General features: G+C 40.8%; 1 protein-coding gene across 1 annotated transcript; it reads left to right on the forward strand.

Moving 5' to 3' along the window:
• Nucleotides 1-2,364: 2,364 nt before the first annotated feature.
• LOC125344831 (Fanconi anemia group M protein homolog) lies at nucleotides 2,365-20,561 on the forward strand. The gene is made up of 3 exons (XM_048337156.1): nucleotides 2,365-2,497; nucleotides 3,926-4,052; nucleotides 20,483-20,561. Exons 1-3 carry the CDS (start codon nucleotides 2,411-2,413, stop codon nucleotides 20,503-20,505), a joined length of 237 nt encoding a protein of 78 aa, XP_048193113.1. The 5' UTR covers nucleotides 2,365-2,410; the 3' UTR covers nucleotides 20,506-20,561.
• Nucleotides 20,562-23,209: the final 2,648 nt, after the last annotated feature.

The raw sequence follows: 23,209 nt of genomic DNA on the forward strand, positions 1-23,209 counted from the left end.
GGAAAGCTGGAAGAGAGAGGTAAGAAATGTACTAAAACAAACAATTATTTGTCACTCTAGCAGCTGTTCATGTAGAGGTCTCTTTCTTCCTTCATTTACCATTAAGATTATTCCTGTTGGTTTACTATTTTCTTTCTGGAATGCTTGCTCCGTCAGAACATAACATCATAGACTCAACTCATCGTTCATGTTAACATACGTAGCCTCAAAGCTACGTAACTTTACTCTCTTTTAGATTCTTTTTTTTATTCTAAGGTGATGTACAGAGGAGTTACAGTTACTTAAGACAGTGCATTTCTTTTTAAACAGTGTCACACCCTCCCTCATTTTCTCCCAGTTCCTCCCATCCTGAACAGCTCCCCCCCAAGTTGTATAGTTCATTTCCAATGTAGTGACTGTCGAGTATCACTGCTGAATTAGTGCACAATTGGTCCTACTGTTCCTAAGCTTCCCTTCCCCTCCCCAAATGAGATAAACTTGTATACATGACAAAGGATACAGAAATAAAAAACGGCGACTAAAGGGAAAACTAGAAGAAAAGAGGGGGAAAAAACCCACAAACAATATGATGAAAAAACTTGTTATTTCCATTTCTTGGAGTTCACTTGGACAAGCATCATTTTTTGTGTTCATATGCACATAGCGCTTGAGCCCTATGATCCTCTCCTAAGAATATCCTCCTTTGTTCTCACTGTGTGAATGTTTAGAGTCCTGTTTAATCTATCATGTCCAAGTGTAATATTTTTGTCTTTTACTATCCATTAAGTTTATGTGTAGATTTATAGATACATTCTATTGATTACAAATGAGGGAAACCATATAGCCTATATTTCTTCAGGTCTGGCTTGCTTCAAGTCTATTTCCTTACAAATGGGGCAATGTCCTTCTTTCTGTTGGAAGCATAAAATTCCATGGTGTACATATACCACATTCCCCTGACCCACTCAAGAAAATGTGATATATATATATGTGTGTGTGTGTGTATACATATTTATACACACACATACATACATACATACATACAATGAAGTTCTAGATTCTTAATTGTATTAATAACATTGTATTTATCAAAATTACCTATTTTCAACTGGTTATGTGGCTATGCCTGTAATCTTAGAACTCGGGAGGATGAGGCAGGAGGATTACAAGTTTGAGGCTAATTTGGGCTACAAAAAATAAAAATAAAAACACTTTCCACGGGAGGGAGGGGGGCATGAGGGACAAGGTAACAAACAGTACAAGAAATGTATCCAATGCCTAACGTATGAAACTGTAACCTCTCTGTACATCAGTTTGATAATAAAAATTTGAAAAAAAAAACAACAACAACAACAAAAAACACTTTCCACAACAAAACCAGGAAACAAAACTTATCTATTACCATCTTTTAGTCTTTTTTTTTTGTCCTAGAATCAGGGATCAGACATAGGACCCTGCACTTGCTAGGAGCTTCAATCTCCATCTCTATCCATTTCTTGATCCTTTGGTTTCCTTCCTTGGATTGTAAACTATGAGAGCAGCCAGCGTAATGTGTCTTAGTCATAAGATTCCCGGTATTTAAGAGGTACATTTGATATGTGATGGATATTTAATACTGGTTGGAAGAATTAATGAATGAAATTAAAGACATTTCAATTTATTCAACCATCTGCAAACATTTACTTGGGACCTATGTGCTATTATTTGTTCTAGAGGTGGAAGATGCAGTAATGAAAAATACCACTGCCCTTCTTTTTCTTTCTGCCAATCCTGGGGCGAAAACTTGCCTGGGCACTGTCTATAAGCTTGTTTTGTTTGGCTAGCTAGCATTCTACTTTTTGAGCCACAGCAAGACTTCTGGCTTTCTCTGAGTAGTTCATTGGAAATAAGAGTTTAATCTTGGGGCTGGAAATGTGGCTTAGTGGTAAAGTGCTTGCCTAGCATGCATGAAGCCCTGGGTTCGATTCCTCAGCACCACATACACAGACAAAAGCCAGAAGTGGCGCTGGGGCTCAAGTGGCAGAGTGCTAGCCTTGAGCAAAAAGAAGCCAGGGACAGTGCTCAGGCCCTCAGTCAAAGCCCCAGGACTGGCAAAAAAAAAAAAAGAGTTTAATTTTTGCTGTCCAGGCTGGTTTTGAACTGTGATGCTCAGATCCTGAGTTGCGTGGATTACAGGTGTGAGCCCTAGCTTGTGAGGCCCATGTTTAGATACTATCCAGGTTTAGATGTCAACGATGCTTCAATTTTATTATCTATGCTGTGTTAGCCCAAAACTTCATTTCAAAACAAACTTTATTAAATATATTAATTACTTTAACATGTGGCAAAAATTAATATGTTTGAAAAAAGGTCTTTAAACTTACAATATTTTTTTTTACATTTGCAGAGTTTGGAAACATTTGCAAGTTCTCTGATTCTGAGCAATGTTTTGATGAGAAGAGATATCCCCAATCTAACCAAGTACCAGATAATTCTGGCCAGAGATCAATTTAGGAAAAACCCATCTCCAAATATTGTGGTAAGTATAAACGTTTATGATAGGAAGGCTAAAACATAAAATGAGTTATTGAAGTGTATCACTGACCCATGAAAGAGCAAATTGTAGCTAAATTTGAATCCCAGAATATTTAGGCTTACTTGTAATACCAGAAAGGAAGAAGCATCACAAAAAACTTGTAATACTTAATGTTCATTGGAGAGAAGTAGGTGTATGAAAATGTCTGTCAAGCTGGGCCCAAGGTTAGAAGAAAAGCTCACTATATAAAAAGACACCCAAGTCTAGAAGTGTAACTCCATGGAACATTGCTTTTATTTAGCAGTTCCTGGGATCTGAATTAAGGTCTTTGCTTTCTTGGGCTCTGGATTTTGCTGGTTAGGTCTTGAGAAAGCATCTTGCTTCCTTCCTAGACACATGCTTGATCAGCCTAGGCTTTTAGTTGCTAGGATGGCTGGTGAGAAGTATTCTTGAGGCAGACTCCCAAGTAGCAAGGAGCAAAAGGGTAAGAGCACCTAGCTAGAGAAAAAAGATTTTGAAGAGGCCAGAGAGAATAATTAATGAATATTTGTGACTACATAGGAGTCACTTTTATTTTACACCAGAAAATGCAGTCCTGCCATGCCAAACAAACCTCTAAAGGAGTCTATTTCACTATGTTATCTAAAACATGAATAAACATGTTTAAATTTCTTCCTAAAGTTAAAAGTTCACTAAAATTTTCAGTAAATCTAAACTTGCTGATTTTGATTTTATTGGTGAGTGTATTTGATAAAGAGGCAAGTTTACTGTTTCAGATAGTTAGGGTGCTATAGAAAACTATTCAACACTGTCAGGGAAGAATTTAGAATGATTCACTGAGAAATGCCACTAAAAATGTAAGCTATAGGAAAATAATTGAAATACATTCTCAGTATTCTTCTTTTAAATCTTTGTTACCAGGGGCTGGGAATATGGCCTAGTGGTGGAGTACTTACCTAGCATACATGAAGCCCGGAGTTTGATTCCTCAGTACCACATACATAGAAAAAGGCAGAGGTGGAGCTGTGAGCTCAAGTGGTAGAGTGCTACCTAGCCTTGAGCAAAAAGAAGCCAGGGACAGTGCTTGTGGCCGTAAGGACTGGAAAAAACAAAACTTGGTTATCATATGGGCACATTAGCCTGAGAGCATGGGTATAGTGCTTGTATCTTCATGTTTCTTTGGTTGAATTTAACATGTGCTGATTGTTTTGGGTTTTTTTTTTTTGCCAGTCCTGGGTCTTGGACTCAGGGCCTGAGCACTGTTCTTTTTGCTCAAGGCTAGCACTCTGCCACTTGAGTCACAGTGCCACTTCTGGCCATTTTCTATATGTGTGGTGCTGGGGAATTGAACCCAGGGCCTCATGTGTAAGGGGCAAGCACTCTTGCCACTAGGCCATAGCCCCAGCCCAACTTATTATTGATTTTTTTCAGGGATGTCATCAAGGCATAATTGACGGCGAGTATGCCATTTGTATTAGTTTATATCATGGTTATGAACTACTGCAGCATATGGGAATGAGATATTTTTTCCTTTCTGGAATTACGCATGGAACAAAAGGTACGTGGTATGAAATTATGTAAAGAAATGATGAAAATATTTTTGTTGAAGATACATAAAACAGTCATCTAAGATGCTTTATTGTTATGATTTTGGTTATTATTTTGCCAGTCTTGGGGCCTGGACTCAGGGCCTGAGCACTGTCCTGGCTTCTTTGTGCTCAAGGCTAGCACTCTACCACTTGAGCCACAGCAGCACTTCTGACTTTTTCTGTATATGTGGTGCTCAGGTATCAAACCTGGGGCTTCATGTATGTGAGACAAGTACTTTACCACTAGGCCACAATCCTAGCCCCAGATGCGTTGTTTTTAAAAGCAATGAGGTGTTTTTGAGTAATTGCTAGAAAACAATACATATGACTCGAACTGGGAAAACCAGATGTTTTTTATTTTTAAATTGCAAAAATCTGCATTCATTTTTAGAGTTGAATTTCTTTTTACTAACTAATTTGTTTTAAGTTTACTTATTTGTAGAACCTTTTCTTAATTTTTTTTTTTTTGGCCAGTCCTGGTTTTGGACTCAGGGCCTGAGCACTGTCCCTGGCTTCTTTTTGCTCAAGGCTAGCACTCTGCCACTTGAGCCACCACGCCACTTCTGGCCGTTTTCCATATATGTGGTGTGGGGGAATCAAACACAGGGTTTCATGTATAAGAGGCACTAGGCCTTGCCACTAGGCCATATTCCCAGTCCCCCTTTTCTTAATTTTTGAAGGAATGACATGGGTAAAAAACGAACTTAGCCGAAATGAGACCTTTATGAAACTATAACTGCACACATACACATGGTACTTTAGCAAGTGTTAATGCTTTCCTCCACAAAGATATGGATTTTCATTTAAAATTCTGTCTTGTGTTAGCTGTGTGTAGTGATGCATACCTGTAGTCTCGGTTTCGTAGAAAGTTGAGGCGGGACGATTGATTCTGTTTAGGACTTTGAGGTACATCTAGGTAATACAGCAAGCCAAAACCTAAAATATGCTATAAGAATTATAGATTATAAGAATTATAGAATTATAAGATTATGACCCAGAAGAACCACTGTTGGGTATCTATCCAAAAGCCCACAAACAAAATCACAGTAATGCCACCAGCACAACAATGTTCATCGCAGCACAATTTGTCATAGCGAGAATCTGGAACCAACCCAGATGCCCCTCCATAGATGAATGGATCAGGAAAATGTGGTACATATACACAATGGAATTTTATGCCTCTATCAGAAAGAATGACATTGTTCCATTTGTAAGGAAATGGAAGGACTTGGAAAAACTTATACTAAGTGAAGTGAGCCAGACCCAAAGAAACATGGACTCTATGGCCTCCCTTATTGGGAATAATTAGTACAGGTTTAGGCAAACCATAGCAGAGCATCACAAGGCCCAATAGCTATACCCTTATGAACACATAAGATGATGCTAAGTGAAATGAACTCCATGTTATGGAAACAATTGTTATACCACAGTTGTAACTACTTTCAACGTCCTATGTGTATGTGTAGTTTCTATTATTGATGATGTTCTTGTATCACCTTCCTATGGTTGTACCTACACTATCTCTGTAATCTTATCTGAGTATATTGGAAACGGCGTTTACTGGTATTGGAAGTAGGAAATTCAAAGGGAATACCAAATTTGAGAGACACAGGATAAAAAAAGAGAAATAACTACAAAAGCAATACTTGCAAAACTGTTTGGTGTAAGTGAACTGAACACCTGGGGGGGAGGGAAAGAGGGGGAGGGAGGGGGGCATGAGGGACAAGGTAAGAAACAGTACAAGAAATGTATCCAATGCCTAACGTATGAAACTGTAACCTCTCTGTACATCAGTTTGATAATAAAAAATTGAAAAAAAAAGAAAGATTATATATTGTTTGTCTTTTTCTTTTTTTCTCTGTCTTTTTTTAATCAGTCATTGGGGCTTTGGGCATGGGTGCTGAGTCTGAACTCTTTCGCTCAACATTAGCACTCTACCACTTTGAGCCACTGGCTCATTTGCAGTTTTCTGGTGATTAATTGGTGGTGAAAGTCTCATGGACTTGGGCTGCTTGGGCTAGCTTTGAACTGAGATCCTTCGATTTCAGCTTCTTGAGTAGCTAGGATTACAAGACAGAGCCCCCAGCGTGCGCTTTTTTAAATGAGGCAAGGTTTCATTATGAATCCCAGTCGACCTTCAAACTTGTGATCCTTCTGCCTTACCGTCCCAAGTTCTTTTTTTTTTTTTTTTTGACATCTGGGAGCTTGAACTCTGGGCCTGAGCACTGGCCCTGGTTCTTTTTGCCCAAGGCTAGCACTCTGCCACTTGGTCCACAGAGTTACCTGTGGCCTGTTCTCTATATGTGGTGCTGAATCGTGGAACTCAGGGCTTCATGTATGTATGGCAAGCACTGTTTTTACTAGGCCATATTCCCAGCCCCCATCCCAACCAAGTTCTGATATGCCACCATGCCCAAATTGTTCTTTATTAATTAATATGAATTTTAAAACATTTTTTGATTGATGCACGCGAATACCCTTGTTTATATTTGGGTAACAATAGGTCCTTTAAATGTTTAAGTGTTTTATTGTCTGTTAGGATTAATACTTATTCAAGTTTATTGTTTATCAATTTAAACCTTAAATACATATTAGATATTAGCCTCATTTATTTGTAGTGAAAATCCTCAGTCTGATTTAAAGTTTAAATAAACATATTTCTCTTTGTTTTATTACTGACTTCCGTTTGGATGTTCCTATCCTACCTGTATACTTAGTTACTATTTAAATAAAAAGTAAATTTTTCACATGCTTAAAGAACAATACATTAATATGATTACTTTGGAAATTATAGAAATAATTTTGATTTTTTTTCCTGCAGGAGAAAAATGTAAAGATTTTTTCTATACTCATCCAAAGTTAAAGAAGGGCTGGGGATATGGCCTAGTGGCAAGAGAGCTTGCCTCATACACATGAGGCCCTGGGTTCGATTCCCCAGCACCACATATACAGAAAATGGCCAGAAGTGGCGCTGTGACTCAAGTGGCAGAGTGCTAGCCTTGAGCAAAAAGAAGCCAGGTACAATGCTCAGGCGCTGAGTCCAAGCCCCAGGACTGGCCAAAAAAAAAAAAAAAAGAAATTAGAAGTAGTTGTAATCAAACACTTCAGGTCATGGAATGGTAGGTAATACTTAGTAGTGTTGAAGGTATGGTAGTTGCTGAAAGTGCTAAGATTTCCACTTACTAGTTTATGCTAACACACCTTATAAAGAAGGAGGAATTTTGGGGCTGGGGTAGCCTTGAGCAATAGGAAGGCAGAGGTAGTGCTCAGGCTCTGAGTTCAAGGCCCAGGACTGACAAAAAAAAAAAGGAGGAGGAGGAATTTTAATTGTTCTAAATAATTAATGGTAAAAATTTGAATACAGGGCTGGGGATATGGCCTAGTGGCAAGAGTGCTTGCCTCGTATACATGAAGCCCTGGGTTCAATTCCCCAGCACTACATATACAGAAAATGGCCAGAAGTGGCGCTGTGGCTCAAGTGGCAGACTGCTAGCCTTGAGCAAAAAGAAGCCAGGGCAGTGCTCAGTCCCTGAGTCCAAGCCCAGGACTGGCCAAAAAAAAAAAAAAAAAAAATAGAGAGAGAGAAAAAAAATTTGAATACATTTTGGAAAGTATGAGCAGTAGGAATGCTTAGAATAAGATAATAAGGGAAAAGTTAGTTTGGGGCCAGTAAGAGTGAGAGTAAAACCATCTATAATAAAGTGGTAGCAAGTTATGGCACATCGGGAGAAAGTTTCATGTGTAGAGAGTGGTTAGAGAAGCCTGTGTGTGAAATGTTTTAGCTGATACCTGGTGGAAGTGAGGGAGGCAAACTGGGGATTTCTGGAAGAAGGATTACTGTAGGCAGAAAGAATAGCATGGTCCAAGGACCCTATTTGTTAGTTTGGTTAGTTTTATTAAAGATCAGTGGACTAGATTAGGATGAGTGAGGGTAAGAGGTGTGCAGATGAGCAGTAATGAAGGCCAGATGGTGTAGGGCTTTTATTTTCCCCCTTCAGTTCTGGGGCTTCAACTCTTGGCCTGGGCACTTGCTAGCACTCTACTACTTAGAGCTACAGTGTCACTTCCTGTGTAGGGCTCAATTACTTATTTGGTGCTGTTACTAAGACTTGAATTCAGGATCATTCTCTTGCTTGGCTTTTTTTTTTTTTGGCCAGTCCTGGGCCTTGGACTCAGGGCCTGAGCACTGTCCCTGGCTTCTTCCTGCTCAAGGCTAGCACTCTGCCACTTGAGCCACAGCGCCGCTTCTGGCCGTTTTCTGTATATGTGGTGCTGGGGAATCGAACCTAAGGCCTCGTGTATCCGAGGCAGGCACTCTTGCCACTAGGATATATCCCCAGCCCCTGCTTGGCTTTTTTGATATTCAGTGTGATGTTCACCAGATTGATAGTTTGGAGACCAAAGAGGGTCTAGAAGGGTGTCCTGAAGATTAACGTCTACAGAGTTTAAAGCAAAGCAGTCACCAAGGAGTTTGAGAAGGAAATGGAGAAGTGTATGGGAGAAGTAGGGAAGAAACAACAGTAGCAGTAGGAAAGAGTAGACTCTGGAACGCTTAAGAGAAATGTCACAAGAACTACCAAGTTTTCCTTTAATATGGCAGTGTGGAAGTCATTGATGCCTTTGATAGAGCCTCAGTGAAATGAGAGTAGAGAGGCCGGCGCTAGCAGGTTAGAGACTGGATTTGCAGTGAGAGTAGCAGGTTGTCAGGTATTGATCACACGCAGAAACTTCATGCTACAATGATTCAGAGCAAGTATGTTTAGAATAAGTTTATTTGCTATAGTTGCTTCTCTCAGCTCTTACTTTTTGCTTCTTTTGTATTGTGAACTATCACTGTATGGATTCCCGAGGAATAGTCTGAGCCAGTTCTTAATAAAATGGATTATTGTGAAAATGAAATTAATTAATTAATTAGTATATACAGTGTTTGGTTACTGGCATTTGTATATGATGAATAAGGAAGGTAAAGGCATTGTCAACCTGACTGTACAAATGTGCAATCTCAGCATACAAGAGGTTGAGGCAGAAGGAGTTAAGAGTTTGAGGATAGGCTGAGCTACATAGTGAGACCCTACCTCAAAAAAGAAGAACATATAGGCTGGCAGCTGGTGGCTCACACTTGTAATCCTAGCTACTTAGGAGGCTGGGGTCTGAGGATCCTGCTTCAAAACCAATCGATGAGACTCTAGACTTTATCTAATAAACTACTCAGAAAAAGCCAGAAGTGGCACTGTGGTTCAAGTGGTATAGCAATAATAGCCTTGAACAAAAAGAAGCTCAGGGACAGAACCTAGGCCCTGAGTTTAAGCTCCAGGAGCAGTACAAAAACAAAGAAAAAAACCACAGACACAAGGAAGAAAAAAAAATTTCATTTGAAGTTCCATACCAAGCTTGAAAGCCAAGGCAAACAATCACAAAAATATCTGTGTAACTACCTGGCCTTTATTATCCCATTCATACTTCCATTTTCTATTTCATTTAGTTGCCAGTCCATTTTATTTCATGTTTTAGATTATTACCTTATTTTCAATGTTTTCTATTAACATGAAGTAGTAGGGATAATAGTATATTTTAGATAAGACATATCACTTAGAAAATATGTTGCTTGATCATAAAATTCATGTTCATCTTCGTGCATTCTGCTGGTTACCAAGAATAAGCATTGGCAGCAGCTTTAGAATTGACTAGAGGGTATTCTGCAGTTATCTTTTGTGAAGTTGAGCATGTGTGGCCAGGTTAAGAAGGCCTTTAGTGAACAGGAGGGAAAGTTGTAGGAAACTAGTGGTAGCTCTGCAGTGTGTTTTTCTGTCTGTCCAGAAAGTTAAAGGGGAGAGTCAGTCATGCCCTGTGTTAGGGGCTACTCAAAATGACTCAGACACTTAATGGTCTTCTTTGGAACTTTATATTTCATTTTATGGGTTATAGGGTTTGAACTCAGAAGCTGGGTGCTGTCCCCGAGTTCTTTTCTTCGATGCTAGTGCTCCACCACTTTGAGCCACAGCTCCACTTATGGTTTTCTGGTGGTAAATTGGAGTCTGATCGACTTTTCTGCCCAGATAGGCTTTGAACCATGCTCCTCAGATGTCAGCCTCCGCTGAGAAGCTCGGATTACAGGTGTGAGCCACCTGTGCCTGACTACAACTTTATGATAGCCTATGAGAAATGGAGTCAAGATTGTTAAAATTACTGTGTAATGCAGTAGAAAAAGACGTTAAAACTTCTTACGTATATATTAAAAATGATTACTTAATATTAATATATGGCTTCAGGGTAGTGTTTTAAACTAGTTCTTCTGTAAAGACTTTTGAAAAGTTGTAACTAAAGTATTTTCTGTTCCACAGCTACAAACACCTCTGAAAAGAAATATGATGACACAAGAGTTATGATTGTTTTCTTGATTTCGAGACAGTGTTCAGGAAATTGCAGAAATGCTTTTTTTTTTTTTTTTGGCCAGTCCTGTGCCTTGGACTCAGGGCCTGAGCACTGTCCCTGGCTTCCTTTTTGTTCAAGGCTAGCACTCTGCCACTTGAGCCACAGCGCCACTTCTGGCCGTTTTCTCTATATGTGGTGCTGGGGAATCGAACCCAGGGCCTCATGTATAGTAGGCAAGCTCTCTTACCACTAGGCCATATCCCCAGCCCCAGAAATGCTTTTAAAGCATCAGCCAATTATTAGAGTGATGACGTTTGTTGGCCATGCTTCAGGGAAAAGCATGAAAGGTTTTACCCAGAAGGAGCAGTTGGAGGTAATTTTGTAGATGGTGAAACAGAAATAAAACCAATTAACATTTAACTTTTTTTGTAAGCACTAGTCACTTGGCTACTGAAATAAAATTTTATAACAAATGTGAAAAAAAATGACAAAGTACGTTTTGAATAGCCAGATAAAGTCCTTTATGAGACTACATTTTTACTCAATGATGATACTTTAAAAATTATTATTAGGGGGCTGGGAATATGGCCTAGTGGCAAGAGTGCTTGCCTTGTATGCATGAAGCCCTGGGTTCGATTTCCCAGCACCAGATATATAAATAACGGCCAGAATTGGCTCTGTGGCTCAAATGGCAGAGTGCTAGGATTGAGCAAAAAGGAGCCAGGGACAGTGCTCAGGCCCTGAACCCAAGACCAGGACTGCCAAAAAAAAAATTATTATTAGGGGGCTGGGAATATGGCCTTGTGGCAAGAGTGCTTGCCCCGTGTACATGAGGCCCTGAGTTTGATTCCCCAGCACTACATATATAGAAAATGGCCAGAAGTGGTGCTGTGACTCAAGTGGCAGAGTGCTAGCCTTGAGCAAAAAGAAGCCAGGGACAGTGCTCAGGCCCTTAGTCCAAGCCCCAGGACTGGCCAAAAAAAAATAAAAAAATAAAAAAATATATATATATACCTATATATTATTATGGTTATTCAGTTTACTCAATCAAATTTTTAAACCTTAGCTTTCAGTTTGCAAACTTTTTTTTCCTCTTCTCAGTCCTGGAACTTGAACTCAGAGCCTGGGTGCTTGCTATCCCTGAGCTCTTCAGCTCAAGGCTAGAGCTCTACCACTTGAGCCACCGCACCACTTCCAATTTTCTGGTGATTAATTGGAGATAAGAGTCTGACAGACTTTCCTGCCTGAGCTGGCTTTGACATGTGACCCTCAGCTCTCAGCCTTCTGAGTAGCTAGGATTATAGGCATGAGCCCACAATGCCCGGCGTTGAACTTTTCTTTTATCACTCAGTAATAAACAGCTTTTGGACTGATCCAGATTCTTGGACCACACTTTGAGTAGCGTCATTAAAAATGAAGTGGAGGGGCTGGGAATATGGCCTAGTGGCAAGAGTGCTTGCCTCGTATACATGAGGCCCTGGGTTCAATTCCCCAGCACCCCATATACAGAAAATGGCCAGAAGTGGCACTGTGGCTCAAGTGGCAGAGTGCTAGCTTTGAGCAAGAAGAAGCCAGGGACAGTGCTCAGGCCCTGAGTCCAAGCCCCAGGACTGGCCCCCACCAAAAAAACAACAAAATGAAGTGGAAACATTGAAGAAATAATTGAGTATGTAAGTCTTGAATTTAGGGGGAAAATTCATGGAAGTGAATATTCATTCAATGACAGATCAATGCCAATAGGAGGTACATAAATAACAGCTTCCTTTCTCTCTTTAGAAATATGTTAGCTATAAAAGAATAGTATTTTTTCAGGTGGGATTGGCTTATACCTATAATCCTGGCTGTTTGGCAGACAGAGAGCAGGAACATAAATGTTTGAGGCTAACTCCAATAGAAAAGTTCTCAAGACCCTATAGCTCAAAAATTTCCAGGGAATAAAACAGAGCTGGAGATCATGTCATCTGTGAATAGGGATAGCTTGATTTCTTCCTTGCCGATGTGGATCCCTTTGATATCCTCCTCTTGCCTTATTGCTATGGCTAGGGATTCCAGCACTATGTTGAATAGAAGTGGGGAGAGTGGGCATCCTTGTCTTGTTCCCGAGTCTAGGGGGAATGATTTAAGTTTCTATCCATTTAATATGATGTTAGCAGTTGGTCTGTTGTATATGGCTTTTATTGTTTTGAGGAATGTTTCATCTATTCCTGTTCTCTCCAGAGCTTTTAATAAGTATGGATGTTGTATTTTGTCAAAGGCTTTTTGGGCATCGACTGAGATAACAATGTGATTCTTGATTTTAGTTCTGTTGATGTGGTGAATTACATTGATTGATTTACGGATGTTGAACCATCCTAGTGACTGTGGGATGAAGCCTACTTGGTCATGATGTATGATTTTCTTGATCAGTTTCTGGATCCTGTTAGCTAATATTTTATTGAGGAGCTTTGCGTCTGTGTTCATTAGTGATATTGGTCTGTAGTTCTCTTTTTTTGTTGGGTCTTTGCCTGGTTTGGGAATGGGTATGATATTAGCTTCGTAGAATGAGTTTGGGATTTCTCCCTCTGTTTCTATTTTGCGGAAGAGTTTGAGGAACATTGGTATTTGGTCATCACTAAAGGTTTTGTAAATTCATTGGTGAATCCATCTGGGCCTGGGCTTTTCTTTGTTGGGAGGTTCTTGATTGCCTCCTGTATCTCACCGTAAGTTATTGGTTTATTTAGTTGATTTATTTCTTCTTGGTTCAGTTTGGGCAGTTTGTACTTCTCTAAGAATTGATCCATTTCTGTAAAATTATTGTTTCTGGCTGAGTAGAGGTTTTGGAAATAGCTCCTTATGATTGTTTGAATATCGTGTCTACTTGTTGTAATTTTTCCGGTGGAGTCCTTGATTTTACATATACGAGTCTCTTCTTTTTTTTGTAAGTCTTGCAAGGGGTCTGTCAATTTTATTTATTTTCTCAAAGAACCAGCTTTAGTCTTATTTATTTGTTGAATGGTCTTTCTATTTTCAATCAGATTTATCTCCTCTTTAATCTTGTGATCTCTCCCCTCCTAGTCGTTTTAGATTCTGTCATTTCTTGTTTCTCCAGTTGTTTTAGTTTCATCGTGAGGTTATTCACCTGCTCTGCTTCCATTCTTTTAATGTGAGTGCTGAGGGCAATGATCTTGCCCCTCAGTACTGCCTTAGCTGTGTCCCATAGGTTTCTTTGTGATGTGTTTTCATTGTCATTGTGGCTTATTAATTCGTTGATTTCATGTTTAATTTGGGTTCTCTGACTCAGAAGTCCCAGTTAAGAACTTACACCGCACATTTGCTGGCCCACGAATCAGAGGGATTGTGCATCACCACAGTGAAAGATTAGATGCCGCCCACATGTCTAAATAGATGGTGTCCATTTTGTGCCATTATATATGCTTGTGAATTAAATGTTGGAGGTTTTCTTTGGAAGTGGGGGCAACAGTGAAAAGGAACCCAGGGATTTGGGTATAAAAGGCCAAACCTTTGCCTCTTGAGTGCTGGAATGACAGGCATACACCACCATGCCTGCCTATGAGCAAACTGTTGATGTGTTGTCATGGGGTTATTTCTGAGCTATCTTAAGCAAAGAAGGTACCCCTGAGCAATTAGTAGTATGCGACTTCATGTGATCGTTTTATTGATTAGGGTTTCATGTTTTGTTTTGTTTTTGTTTTGCCAGTTCTAAGGCTTGGACTGAGGGCCTGAGCACTGTCCCTGGCTTCTTTTTGATCAAGGCTAGCACTGTGCCACTAGAGCCACAGTGCCACTTCTGGCCTTTTCTCTATATGTGGTGCTGAGGAATTGAACCCAGGGCTTCATGTATAGGAGGCAAGCACTCTTGCCACTAGGCCATAGTCCCAGTCCCTAGGGGTTGTTTTTTTGTTTGTTTGTTCATTTTGTTTTAACAATAACTCTTGATGTTCTGATGCATACGAAAGGCTTTTTATCCCTTTACAATAAAAAATACATCTAAAGGAAATAAGAGAAAATGTCAAGGTCTGACAAAGCTGTTGTGATGGCTTCCTAAGTATTCAGTATTTCATTGTCTTCCCTCATTCACCTATACACAAAAATATCTTATATCTTTCAAATATCAAAGTCAGAAATGCTTATAGATGTCCTGAGAATAACGACAACTAAGCAAGTTACATATAAAAGCATGGCATACATATGACAAATAAAAATCATAGCTTATATTCATAATTTTTGAAACACATACTGTCATTCAGATGCACATATTTTTGGTAAGTTCAGTTCTGTTGATCAAAGATACAATGGAAACAATTTTGCGCAACTATGATAGATGTTTAGAAATAAGCCCCACTCTACCTGTACCATCTTTCCTGTAGATGAAGTCAATTCTTTTAGTGGCAAAATTTCACTGCAGTCAGTCTGAGTGGCGTGGTCTGTGGTGAAAAAGCCAATCTTTAGTTCATCAGAAATGTTAAGTCTGAAAAAAAAAAGAAAAACTGAAAAGGTCAAATGTGCCTTGTGCTAGAAATAGGTGTCAAAAATGTCCTCATGAGCTGGGAATGTGGCTTAGCGGTAGAGTGTTTGCCTAGCATGAATGAAGCCCAGGGATTGATTCCTCAGCACCACATGAACAGAAAAAGTCAGAAGAGGTGCTGTGGCTCAAGAGGCACAGTACTACCCCTTGAGCAAAAAGAAGCCAGGGACAGTACTCAGGCCTTCAGTAACAAGCCCCTGGACTGCAAACAAACAAACAAAAAGTACTCATTACCTGACTCATGTAATTGGACTCTTTCTGTAACAACAATAAATTAGTAATAATAATAATAATAAATTAAGAATAATAATTTTTAAAAAAGAAATAGGTGTCATGCAAACACTTTGGGGTAAATTCCAGACTCTTTCAAAGGAATGGGGTGTGGAAGCTAGTGGATTATCTGCTCTTACCCATCTACTGCAGGAAACTATTATAAGTTTTGCATGGGTATATCCAGCAGAAATACTTTGAGATAGGTCTTACATCTAATGTGAGGACACAATGTTCAACTAACTTCCTTCCTTCTTTCCTTCCTTCCTTCCTCCTTCCTTCCTTTTATCTCTTTCTCTTTTATATTTCTGTGAGGTACTAGGCTTGAATTCAGAGCCCAGCTACTCAGAAAGCTGAGACCTGTAGTAATGAGGTTCGAAGCCAGCCCTAGAAGAAAAGTCTTCAAGTTTCCTTTTCAAATTTATCAGGAAAAAGCCAGACTAGAAGTGTGTCTCAAGTAATAGAATACCAGCCATGAACAAGAAAGATGAATGCAAGTTTTTAAGGCCTGGTACTGGCACGTACACACACACACACACACACACACACACACAGACCACACATACACACACACCATGGGTGGTATGGTAGTGGTTGATTCCATTATCCACATGATGTTTTGGAACCTCACAATTTTTTCATCATCTTTGCAGAAAACTAGGCAAGTGCAGGTAGAAAAGTCCATGAGATTCTTATTTCCAATTGCAACAGCCAGAAATGGAGCTGTGGCTCTAGCAATAGAGTGCTAGACTTGAACAAAAAGAGTTCAGGGATAGTGTCCAGGCCCCAGTCTAGAGACATGTACAAATATTGAATCCCCATGCTCATCGCTCCTCTCCTTCAGCTCAACTCACAGTGCCTGTAGGCAAGTGATGGAACTTTTGTGCCACCCTGGTCCATGTTAGGGGTAGGGAGAATCCGTATGGAAGATCATGGAGCTCTAGGTCACTGCTTTTTGATAAAGTCCTTTGTCTCTGACCAAGGAATCTTGTGTTTTCTGCCAAGGGTCACAGAACAGTTACAGGCAAACTTACAACTCCTTAAGTAAGGCAAGAGCTCAAATACTATTCAGTACTGGACCATTATCTAATTTAAAACCAATCCTTCCAAATTCTACTTGCAAACTGAGCATGGTAGAATATGCCTGGAATTCCAGCATTTGGGAAGTGGAGGCAGGAGGATTGTGAATTGAAGGCCAGACTAGGCTAGATGGAGTGAATCTGTTAAAAAAAAAAAAAAAAGGAAAAAGAAATAAAGAAAAGAAGAAAAAACTCCTTCTTACATTGTGTGTGTGTGTGTGTGTGTGTGTGTGTGTGTGTGTGTGTGCCAGTCTTGAGGCTTGAACTCAAGGCCTGAATACTGCCTGGGAGCTGCTTTTCTCAAGGCTAGCACTTTACCACTTTTTTTTTTTTTTTTTTTTTTTTTTTTTTGGCCAGTCCTGTGACTTGGACTCAGGGCCTGAGCACTGTCCCTGGCTTCTTCTTGCTCAAGGCTAGCACTCTGCCACTTGAGCCACAGCGCCACTTCTGGCCATTTTCTGTATATGTGGTGCTGGGGAATCGAACCTAGGGCCTCATGTATACGAGGCAAGCACTCTTGCCACTAGGCCATATCCCCAGCCCCGCACTTTACCACTTTAGCCACAACTCTGCCTCCAGCTTTTGAGTAGCTCACTGGAAATAAGAATCTCATGGATTTTCTTGCTTAGTCTGGCTTCAAACTGTGATCCTCAGATCACAGCCTCCTGAGTAGCGAGGATCATAAGCATGAGCCACCAGCACCTGGCTGAATGCCTTTTACGATCATGATGAAGTGATTTACTGAACTGAATACCAATATTTATGTTCTGTCTACCTAAATCTATAACCATCCGTGAAACTCATGTGTGCAAACCACCAATAAATTATAATTGTCACACTAAAATTACACTGTATTAGGGAAATAAATGAGTCATATAATAAAAATCAAATAAACTTTTTTTTTCCAAATAACTTATAACAAACTAGGAGAAAAACAATTTTTTTTGTCAGTTCTGGGCTTGACCTCAGGGCCTGAGCACCGTCCCTGGCTTCTTTTTGCTCATGGATAGCACTCTAGCACTTGAGCCACAGCGCCACTTCTGACTTTTTCTATGTATGTGGAAGATGGAGTAGATATTGGAAAGGAATCAAACCCAGGGCTTCATGTATATGACGCATGCTCTGTACTAACAGGCCAGATTCCCAGCCCAAGAAAAACAATTTTTAAGCAAGGATGACATAAAATATTTTTGGTACTTTTCAAAATGACAATTTTTATCCATGACAAAGGTACAGGTAACACCTCCCATCCTCTACCCAACACATGGAAGTTTTAAGTTTTCTTTTATGATATACTTGAGAAAATTAAATAAAGCAAAAATACAAACATTATACTTACAAATACGTATCCTGGAAAACTCAGGTAATAATGAAAAGTTTTCTAGAAATTATTATATATCTCTAAACTTTATGTATTTCTTATCAACTACTCCCATTACCCTCAAGATATTTGACTAAACATTGATTTCTACAGTCACCCTTTTACAAAGCTTTTCTCTTTCAAAGAGAGAAACTCGGTCTTCTAATTCTGACTCTGCAAATCTGGGCCCAAACTACCCAAGCTTCATACATTTAACTTATTAAAAAATGAGTGCTAACGTTTTACCAAAGATAACAGCCATATTGAGTTCGGTAGGGTTTTAGGAAGCCCAGAGACTGAGAAGATGGATTAGATGTTGGAAAGGTATCACATCCTGGACTGCTGACATTAACAGAACAGCTTATGCCACCCTACAGGACCTTTCTGACATAGAGAGCTCCCAGAAAATGATAGTCCCAATCTGACCATTCAAGACCAAGAATTCCCTCTTGTCCACCTGTAGGAGGAATTGATGATGCATCATAGCTCCCTCTCCAGAAGTGCATGACTTCTACGTTTTCGAGAACCACCTTCATGTCCGCAAACTCCAGTAAAAGCTTCCTGTGATCACCTGCTGACAATCCTATCAAAAAAAAATAATCTGCACTTGCGGACCGGGGGAGAGCTGAGAGAAGAAACGAGGAAGAAGCCCGAGTCCGGTCCAGTGTGCAGGAGGCCCGAGTCCAGACCGGTCGGAGGAGGAGCGGAGCAGTGACCCATACTGGACAGGCCGGAGAGCTGAGAGAAGAGAAGAGCCTCAGGAGGAGGAGGAGAGAGGAGTGAGGCAGAGCGGAGCGAAAGCAGACGGGCCCGAGGAGCAGAGCTGAGAGTCCAGCCGTGCCAACGGGAGAATGGAGCCTTGAACCGACCCTGGGCCGGCCAGAGGAACGGGGCAGAGCTGAACTGGGCTGACAGGAGGAGGTCTGAGGACTAAGGCCTGAGGGAGAGTGTGAAGCCTTAGGCCTGAGGAGGAGTCTTAGGCCTGAGGCCTGTGGGAGAGTCCTGAGCCTTAGGCCTGAGGAAGAGTCCAGAGCCTTAGGCCGGCAGAGAAGCCTAAAGCCTGTGTGGAGGTTTGAGGAGGCTTCAATTTAAGCTGGAGGAGAGGCGAAGCCCACAGGAAGGAAGCTTGCTCCTCTGGAGGCTTGCAGATTTGGAGGCCTGGAGGCTGAAGTGATTAGAAATTAAGGTGGGGGGTCGTGGTTCAGGTCAAGACAGGTCTCAGGTCTGGGTTCTGGGTAACTAACCCAGGACAAGGTATTGACAGGCAAGCATTAGGAGGGGGAGGGTGGCTCTGGTTCTGGGTTTTAGATTGTAAATAGAATCCTTTTGTAAATAAAACCCCTTCCCACCTTATGTTGTGCCTCAGGGGATTATTCTCCCTCTCAGAATACAACACTGAGAATGCCCTCTGAGAGTTACTCTGAAATCTACAAATAACAGATACAAGTGTAGAGACCATGTCTACAAAGAATCACTACTTTTGTTCTTCCTCATTCCCCTTCAGTGGGAATAATTCCCTTGACTTCTGTAGTTTTATAAATGGGGCCTCCTGCCTCCCTCACAGCCACCCAGGGCAGGCACCCCATGCGTGGAAATCCTTTCCTTAAACTGGATTAACATCTCAGCAAATCCAGTGAAGTCTATGCTTAAGACAGGGGCAATGTTATATTCTCGTTATTGTCGCACTTCACCCAGGTTAAAGAGCAAGTGATCCCCTTAAATCTATCTACCATGGTATCTACCATTTTCTGAATAACGACAATGACGATGATAACAGCCATACTCATAGGACAATAATGACATATCAGCTATTATAGGATAAAGAAGGATTATGGACTGAATATCTGAGGACTCTCTAACTTTATATGTTGAACCCTATAATAGCTTTTGTTAGCATGGCAAAATAGCCGAAAGGAAAAAGGAAAGAATTCTTTTTGAACATGACTTCAGGGGTTTCAGTCAGTGATTCACTGGCTACTTTGTTTAGAAAGTAGAAGCAGAACTTCATGGCAGAAGGTCATGGAGAGCAAAGTCACTCACCTCCTGGAGTCCAGTGGACAGAGACAGGATACCCTTCAATAAGTCATCTCAATGATTTACTACTTCCTCTAACTAGGCCCCACCTCACATCACCTCCCAATACTGCCAGCGAATGATGTATCCATTAATGAATTAGTCCATTGATTAGGTGTGATCTCATAAGATCATCACCTCTCAATGACTGGATCCAGCCGAGGATCAAGGCATAAAAATATGAGCCTCTTGAGGGGATACCATAACCAAGTCGTAACATCTGTTGGGGTAGTATTTGAAGATGGAGCCTTCAAGGAGTAAGTAGGGTCCTCATGGGTTTGTAAGAAGAATTGTTACCTTCAGTCATTGAAGGCTATGTAAGAACATAGAGAGAGGCAGATTTGTGCAAATCAGGAAGAGAGCCTTGATTGAACTTCTCAGCTTCAAGAACTGTTAGAAATGAATTTTTATCTTTTAAGCCAGCCACTTCATTGTAATTTATTGTGGGAATTCACAAAGACTAGAACAGTATCCAGGAGAAAGACACTATCTGTAATTTATGACCTTTCTTTCCAACCCCTGCCTCACACCTGCTAAAGAGAAAAGCCTTATATGATTGCTGACATTGGAGAAAATGTTGAACACAAATGACTATGAACCTCTTAAGCTCTTCTTACCAGCCTATTCACGGAACAAATAAATGTGTTCTGATTCTTTCTCAAAAAAAATCTGCAATCACCTTCTTTTCCATCTTTCCTTTCATTTTTTTCCCTTCTCTAGTGGAGGCCAATGACATGAGATGATGAGAAAGGACAGGAGCTGTACAGAGAAAGTCAGCAGGCAAGAGGAGGAAGAGTGGACCGGCTTAGAAGTGACATGGAGAGGAAACAGCTACAATGGTGGGAAGATCAGATATACTGAACAAGAAGGTAAGTGAACTGAAGATGACAGAAGTTAAGCCTTTTCACTCCCAGGAGAGGTATTTATAAACATAGAGAAGGAGGACACTAGCTACTGCTCTGAGACAATGGAATGAAATTGAAAGGATTGGTCTAAGTGCATAGTCAAACCACTTAGCAGAGCCTAGAATAGTTTTTTAGCTAGAAAGTGAACAAGTACTCAGAAAATGATGGGGACATGAAAATGATGAAAAATCATATTGAAGCGTGTCCCACTGGCCATATCCAAGACAATGTAAGCATCAGAAAAAGCAGAAAAATAGAGAGTAAGATGCAATTGTTGGCTGGAGGAGGAGATACATGCCTATAGACCCAGATATGGAGTAAATGAAGATGGGAGATTCACGGTTTAAGACCGGCCCAGGCCCAAGACCTTACCTCAAAAATAAACTGGGCATCAAGATACATACCTGTATTTCCAGTGATATGAGAAGTGGTATAGGAGAATAGCAATCTGAGTCAGTCCAGGGAAAAAGTGAGAGACCCTTTCTGAAAAATAACCTAAAGTAAAACAATATCTGGAGCTTGGTTCAAATGGGAAAGCATTTGCCTAATTAGTGCAAGGCACTGAGTTCAAACCTAATTACCACCAAAAAAACAAAACAAAACAAAAAAAGAACCAAAGGAAGGAAGCGAGGGAGGGAGGGATGGAAGGAAAACATGGATAATGATGGGTAGACTGATCAGTTGAGTTTATGAAAAGGAAATCTTGTCATCCCTATGAACAATTTAGTCACTTATTACAGAGGGAAGTGTCACAAACTTAAAGTAGAGAACCTTAGAATCTACCAATTCCCAAGGTCAAAGTGAGTGGAGAGAAGTTGCACAGTGGTCCCACTAGCATTGGAGCCCTGAGAGACATCTGGCTTCATTTCTGTGGCACTCCTGCCATGGATGCCTGACTTCAGTCTGGATTTGATAAAACAAGATATGAAACAGGGTAGAGCTGATCATCAGACAGAATGGAACATCTGTACTTTTAAAGTGACAAGGATATAAAAGACAGGGCAAGGCTGAGGAACTCTCCCAGACTGAATGTGGCATTTGGCCGCAAGGGAAGTCAGGATCACTTGACTGAAGGGAAAAAACTGAAGCCTGATTAGCAAATGGATCTGTCACCCAACAGTAGATGTTAAGCACCTGAGTCTTACCACCCCACTCAGAGGCAATCCTGAAGAGCATACCTCGCACTGAGCAGAACTTGAAGAAGAGCATTTGTTTGTGTACTTCTTAGATGAGAAAGGGACAGAAACACATCTCCATGTTAATTTATGGACAAGTGCAAAAGGTTCAGCTGAATGGTCAGGAATCAGGGAGGAACAAAATGAACAGGTTGATGACAAGAAGATTTATGTGGCTGAAACTTTAAGACTGAACAGAGACATTTCTAAATGTCACCATATCCAGGTAGACACAATGATACACTCTAGCTATCAGTCATTTTCCTTAGCTATTCCAATGTCTGCCCAATGATCCTTGAATAAAATGACCTTGGTGGCAGGGATAGAGTTCAAGGCAAGGATTTTCCTTTATTAAGACTGTCCAAGGGGCTGGGGATATGGCCTAGTGGCAAGAGTGCTTGCCTCGTATACATGAGGCCCTGGGTTCGATTCCCCAGCACCACATATACAGAAAATGGCCAGAAGTGGTGCTGTGGCTCAAGTGGCAGAGTGCTAGCCTTGAGCAAAAGGAAGCCAGGGACAGTGCTCAGGCCCTGAGTCCAAGGCCCAGGACTGGCCGAAAAAAAAAAAAAAAAGACTGTCCAAGTCACCCACCAAAGTGCAAGAGAATCTCATCAGTCAACTGTTCAACCACAGACATCAATACAAGGCAATATGAACCAGAGAAGTGAGCTGGCTACCTAGTGGAAGGTTGATAGCATTGAATCTCTGCCATCATTCTCAAAGGGACAGACAGCAACAGTCTGGGTATGAATTGGCGTTTCCTGAATTTGCATCTGCCAGGCCCACCATACATGCACTTACCCAGGTATCTTATCACCCTTACATTATTCTGTAAAGCATCACTTATAATCACAGAATTTATTTCACAGTAGAAAGAAGTACAGTAATGACCTCATGCCCTAGGAATTACCTGGTCTTATCATGTAACTCTTGGCCCACAGCGGGTGGCCTAAGAGAACAATGCAATAGATTGACTGAAGATTCAATTGTGAGAAATGAAGAGACATCTCCATGAATGAGTGCAGTTCTGTCTTTAGGATCTGCTTTGAATGAGTATATGGTGCTGCCTCCCCTACACTCCTAGATCCAGGACTTAGGAGAAGTGGAAGCAGAATCAGTTTTCTGGTCATGATCAATCAGTTTTCTGTGAGATATCCCTATTAATAACTACGTCCATAGAAAAAGGAAAGGGGCTGGGAATATGGCCTAGTGGCAAGAGTGCTTGCCTCCTACACATGAAGCTCTTGGTTTGACTCCCCAGTACCACATATATGGAAAATGGCCAGAAGGGGCGCAGTGGCTCAGGTGGCAGAGTGCTAGCCTTGAGCAGGAAGAAGCCAGGGATGGTGCTCAGGCCCTGAGTC

Source organism: Perognathus longimembris, unplaced genomic scaffold (assembly GCF_023159225.1).
Source record: "Perognathus longimembris pacificus isolate PPM17 unplaced genomic scaffold, ASM2315922v1 HiC_scaffold_4470, whole genome shotgun sequence".
Taxonomy (NCBI): Eukaryota; Metazoa; Chordata; class Mammalia; order Rodentia; family Heteromyidae; genus Perognathus; species Perognathus longimembris.

What these genes read in the sequence shown, in the direction of transcription:
- LOC125344831 (XM_048337156.1), top strand. Translation starts at nt 2,411, where the DNA reads ATGAGAAGAGATATCCCCAATCTAACCAAGTACCAGATAATTCTGGCC. An exon ending in ACCCATCTCCAAATATTGTG is followed by an intron (nt 2,498 to 3,925) that starts GTAAGTATAAAC and finishes GATTTTTTTCAG; the next exon opens with GGATGTCATCAAGGCATAAT. An exon ending in AATTACGCATGGAACAAAAG is followed by an intron (nt 4,053 to 20,482) that starts GTACGTGGTATG and finishes TCCCTTCTCTAG; the next exon opens with TGGAGGCCAATGACATGAGA.